Source organism: Staurois parvus, unplaced genomic scaffold, assembly GCF_062004578.1.
Source record: "Staurois parvus isolate SC_StPar_1 unplaced genomic scaffold, SC_StPar_1.0 ptg000572l, whole genome shotgun sequence".
Classification (NCBI taxonomy): Eukaryota; Metazoa; Chordata; class Amphibia; order Anura; family Ranidae; genus Staurois; species Staurois parvus.
Genome location: NW_028318368.1, coordinates 2724110 through 2729883, shown reverse-complemented (window position 1 = coordinate 2729883; position 5774 = coordinate 2724110). Strand labels below are relative to the sequence as shown.

General features: G+C 37.2%; 1 protein-coding gene across 1 annotated transcript; it reads left to right on the top strand.

Moving 5' to 3' along the window:
- Nucleotides 1–4542: 4542 nt before the first annotated feature.
- On the top strand, nt 4543–5022 carry LOC149450530 (protein GVQW3-like). Its single transcript, XM_089691770.1, has one exon. It carries the CDS (start codon nt 4543–4545, stop codon nt 5020–5022), a length of 480 nt encoding a protein of 159 aa, XP_089547896.1.
- The last annotated feature ends 752 nt before the right edge of the window (nt 5023–5774 follow it).

Genomic DNA, 5774 nt, shown 5'->3' with positions numbered 1-5774 from the left:
TCTAATCGCCTCAGATCTATATTAATCTTCGGTCAGCACCACCACTGCACCACTCTTTAATAACCAACTTTTAGGATTTTTTTAACTCAGAGTGCTAAACCCTCCTGTAAGATGTTAGACACTCGATAGTTTGAACAGCATAGTTTCAATTCAATTAGCTGTCTTTCCACTACAGCCTGGAAAGTATCAAAAGTGGAATTCCTAGCTTGAATTGGGTAGAAAAACATATCTCCATGATGTAATGAACTCTGTTAGATACCATAAAAACTGGGATGGGATTCTAAATGTAAATGCTCTAGAGCAAGTGTTGCAGACAAATCAGAAAACATAAAAGAAGAAAAATATGAAGAATTCAATTCAGTAACTGGTTGCATACAATCAATATCATTATCTTTTACCATCTATAATTTCTGTCGGTCTTCCATCCATCTTAACTCACCTTGCTCAAAATATTTATTTAAAATTTTATTAAAGATGGCAAAATGGTGAGTAGGCGAGAACGAGAGATCTCAAGACAAAAAAGAGATAGCTTTGAATCTGTCAGAACGACATCTTTTTTTTTTTATATATATTTTATTGAATTTTCCATTACAAAAAGAAAACAACCTAATACACAAACACTTCACATATACATAATTCCATTTTACATCGCCTTATCCCCTACCCCCTCCTGCCTCCTACCCACCCCCATCCAATTATCCCTGTCCGCATCCTATTGCCTAGTCTCTATCCTCTGTCATGGTTATCTATCTCTATCTATATTCCTTCCCTCACCCTCCACTCTCAGGTACTCCATTAACCATTAGCCGCCCGGCCAATGTCCGTTTGGCGGCCAGCAAAATCCTTCAGCGTTCCGGGTGGACGCCACATGGCATCCTCCCGGGCATGCGCAGTTTGTGTGCCTGCAGAGTCGCGCAGCAGCGCGATCTCTCATCAGCCACATACTTCGGACACGGCTGATGACAGATCTGAGTACCGGCCCCATTGCTGGTACCATGTGACCTGCTGTGACCAATCACAGCAGATCATATGACAGTTGTATACAATGGATGGCTTCATTCATGCCATCCATTGTATATTAGTGTGCCTAGCTGTCAATGGTCACAGCGATCACATGCACAAGCTGGGACAATCACAGCCCAGCTGTATCATGTGATTAGCCATGGCCAAATCACAGCTAAGCACAAAAAAAAAAAAAAAAAGCCCTGAATGAATCGATGTCATTCAGGTAAATGCTTGCTTTTTGTGTAAAAAAAAAATACTGATCACTTCCCCAAAGTAGTATACTGTTACTATGGTAACATTGTATTACTTTGGTCAAAGTGAAATCTGAAAAACAAAATCTTAAAAAAAAAAAAAATTTAATAAAAAAAATAAAAAAAAAAAATTTTTTTTTTCATACTGTCACCAGTGTCCCTGATCACCGCCATGCCAGTTATATTATGATTCTGTACTGCACTGGCGACAGTATGTAAAAAAAAATTGTGAAAATAATTTTTTTAATTTTTTAATTTTCTGAAAAATTATGACAAAAAAAATACAACTTCAAAAAACTCACCATGCCTGTTATGAAGTACGTCGGACTGTCTACTTTGCAAAAAGGGGTCATTTGGGGGATATCTGTACTGTTCTGACATTCTTGGACCTCAAGAAATTAGATTGGCCGTCAGTACTTCAGGATTGATCAATTTTCAGATCTATACCATAGTTTGTGAATCTATAACTTTCCTACAAACTAAAAAATACATCCTAATTTGGGTTATTTTTATCAAAGACATGTAGCATAATACATTTTGGCCTAAATTTATGAAGAACAATTATTTATTTGCAAACTTTTATAACAGAAACAAAGAAAAACATGTTTTTTTCAAAATTTTCAGTCTTTTTTTGTTAATTTAGCAAAAAATAAAAAACCCCACGGTGAATAAATACCACCAAAAGAAAGCTCTAGTTGTGTGAAGAAAATGATAAAATTTTAGTTTGGGTACAGTGTTGTATGACCGCGCAATTGTCATTCAAAGTGTGAGAGCACTGAGATCTGAAAAATGGCCTGGGAGGGAAGGGGATAAAAGTGCCCCACTGTTCAACAGGTAAAAAGTTTTGGGCATAAAATTAGCTAATCTTACATAATTTTGGGGTGCTGAAAACGAAAATGACCCTAAAAAATGTTGATTGGCTCTAGTTTCCATGATATATTCACCCATCTAATGACGTAAGCCATTCAAAATTATGATGCAACTTCAGCTGCATATTGCGCAATTGATACTGGTGACCAATAGAAAATTGCATGTATACTGAGATGATGCAATATTAGCCTTTAATTGCATCACTTCACTGCATAAAAGCTGCAGTATCTGTAGCTGATTGTAGTTCCACAGCATCTTTACATTTCGTTTTATGCTTATATAGGCTACTCAGTAATGCCTCGAACTTGTGTGAATAAAGCAGATAATTTCTGCTATATCTGCGGTGAAATAACTTTTATCTCACAAAAAAGGAGGATAACAGGAATGATTAAGAAAGCCTACAACTTGTATTTTGGCTGCAAGATAGGAGACCAGGACAAGAGCTGGGCACCACATATATGCTGCAATTCTTGTGGGATGGCACTGGAGCAATGGTTGAATGGAAAAAAGGCATCTATGCCTTTCGCTGTGCCAATGATTTGGAGAGAGCCAACAGATCATGTTAGTAATTGTTACTTTTGTATGGTGCCTCCAATTGTAAAAGGGCTAAATAAGAAGAAAAAGTTATCTGTGCACTATCCAAATATTCCATCGGCAATACGTCCAGTTCCTCATGGAGAGGGGCTACCAACTCCTAAAGCACCAGAATCCTTCGTGGTTGAGTCAAGTGAGGAAGAACCTGAAGCGTGTAGTCACGTGGAGTTGTAAGAGATAGCCCTTTCCTCGAATACAAGAGAAAAGCCAAGAGAAGCAAAACCGACACAAACTGAAGACAAAACTAGTGAGAATCCTAAGTATTAAAATGATTCAACTTAGCTTATGGCTACAATTTTTCTTGGTAATCCTGTGCAATATATTATGCCATTTAGGCTTTGTTATGTAGTCAATATCACTTGCTTTATATTTGTGGAAAGACATCTATCTATATAATTATTGTGCATTATGTAGTCATTACGCCTATAGTAGAAAACTTTCCGTTTACAGAAAAACTAGAGCCAATTGACAAATTTCATTGTTATATTTGAACTCAGAATGTGAAATTCATTAAGAAATGGATCCTTTTGTTTCCAAAACTGGCAAAAAATAAAAATTTGTTGAACAGTGGTATGGAAATGGTTAAACTCTCTCTAGACTTTTCCCCCTAAACTCCCACCAAATTCAAGTATCTTTTGGATGTTGTAAAATTTAACCAACTACTCCATGTTTTTCTAGATTTTTCTATTTTATCCTCCTCTATGTGATATAACACCTCCATCATATAAATATTTGTAACTTTGTTTATCCAATCATTTATTCTTGATGGCTCCGGAGCTTGTCAGACTTTGGTTACAAGTACTTAGCCACACTGATTAAATGATATAGAACCTTATTTTTATGTAGTTTCACTGAAGGCTCAAAGTTATAAAATAAACAAGTCCACGGGTCTTTCTGTACTGTGAACCCACATGTTTCCTGAATATATTGGGTTATTTCCTTCCAGTAATTCTGTATTTTCGGGCAATCCCACCATATATGTGCCATTGTTCCCTTTTCCACGCAACCTCTCCAACATAAGGGTGAAACATCTACTTGTTTGTGTGCCACACTCGGTGTAATATACCATCTTCCCAAACATTTATAGTTCATTTCAACTGTGCTCATATTCATCACCTCATGTGTTAGTTTAAATATTTTATTCCTTTGTTGCTCATTCAATTCTATTCCAAGCTCCTTTTCCCATTTGTCCAAGAACTGGGGAGGATATTCTCCTTCAATATCCATAAGGATCTTATAAATCCTGGAGGTAACTTGTTTTGGAACTGTAACTACGTTCAACAGTTTTTCAAATGGATACAGATTCTCAAACGTCCTCAATGGTTGTGAGAGCATTGAAACAAAATGACCTAATTGACAATACCGCTGCTCAACTAATGTGAAAAATAAATCCTTTTTCTGCCTTAGATCTTGAAAAGTGTGCAATTTCCCTTTATTCAATATATCCTTCAAATGTGCATTTTTATCTTTAATCCACTTCCCAGAGATATTTCCTTCCCTGGGGGGAAATACTCAGTTCCCACCAAGAGAGTCAATACTGAATTATATTTCCATCCTTTTTGCTTATACATTCTATCCACATCACAGCCAATGTGAAAAATGTATGTGGTATCCAAGCAATTTCCCCTAACTGTGCCTTACTTACGTGGGTCAACTGAAAAGTTCTCAGCCTACCCATGAAGTATTTGTCTTAGCCCAATTTTATTTTTGCTACTCCTAGTACATATCTTTGCAAGGTTCCATAGCAAATATCTCACAAATAGCTTTTTCTTTGTTTCAGTTATTGAAGACTGAAGTGCAGAAGGTCAATATTGTCTGAAAGATGGAGAAAGTGAGCAAACGTGCTGTTATCCAATACCTGCTGAAAAAGGGAATGCGTGGACAGGACATCCACAAGGACATGATGGAAACATTAGGGAAGGATGCCCCTTCCTATTCCATCGTTAAAAAGTGGGTGGCGGAATTCAAGAGGGGGAACCCCTCTGTCCAAGATGCCCCTCGCAGTGGAAGGCCAGCAACTGCCTGTATGGAGGAAAACAGCACAGTAATCCAGGATCTCATAATGGCAGACAGGCGTATGACAGAACGTTTCATCACAGAGAAAGTGGGCATATCCCAGGAACGTGTTGGACATATTTTAACAGTGGTGCTGGACATGGACAAGGTGTCAAGCCGGTGGGTCCCGAGAACATTGACTGTTGAAAACAAACGCGACAGACAACAGGTATTGGATAACAACACTTTTGCTCACTTTCTCCATCTTTCAGACAATGATGACCTTCTATGCATCAGTCTTCAATAACTGAAACAAAGAAAAAGCTATTTGTGAGAAATTTGCTATGGAACCTTGCAAAGATATGTACTATGAGTAGCAAAAAAAAAAATTGGGCTAAGACAAATGCTTTATGGGTAGGCTGAGAAATTTTCAGTCGCTCTTCATAAAATCCCTTCCATATTTACCCAGCCTTTACCTTGTGAATTAAATGTCCAATCTACCATTTGTGATAGAATCACTGCTAAATAATAATTCCTAATATTGGCAAACCCAGTCCCCCATTCCCTTTTGCCCTATACAAAACCTCATGCCTAATTCTCGGTTTATTTGCCCATATAAACCTAAGTATCATCTTCTTTAATATCCCAAAGAAAGACCCTGGTAGGTGTACTGCGAGCATGTGAAACTTATACAGAATTTTTGGTACTATCACCATCTTTACCAGTGTTATATGACCTATCCAGGAGGCTCCTCCCTTTGAAAGTCTCCCCAACTCATCCTTCATTTCATTTAATAATGGAATATAATTTGCCTGGTGTAGACCTTTTATTGAAGGAGCTAGTTTTATTCCCATGTAGCCTATTTCTTTTTCCCTCCAAGCAAATGGAAAATCTTTTTATAAACTCAGCTTCTCTAGCTTTGGGATATTAATGTTTAAAATCTCTGACTTTGCGGGATTTATTTTCAGATTGATAGTTCGCCATACTGTTTTAATACTCTTGTTAAATTAGGCAACGTTATTCTAGGATTTACAATATGAAATAACATATCATCTGTGT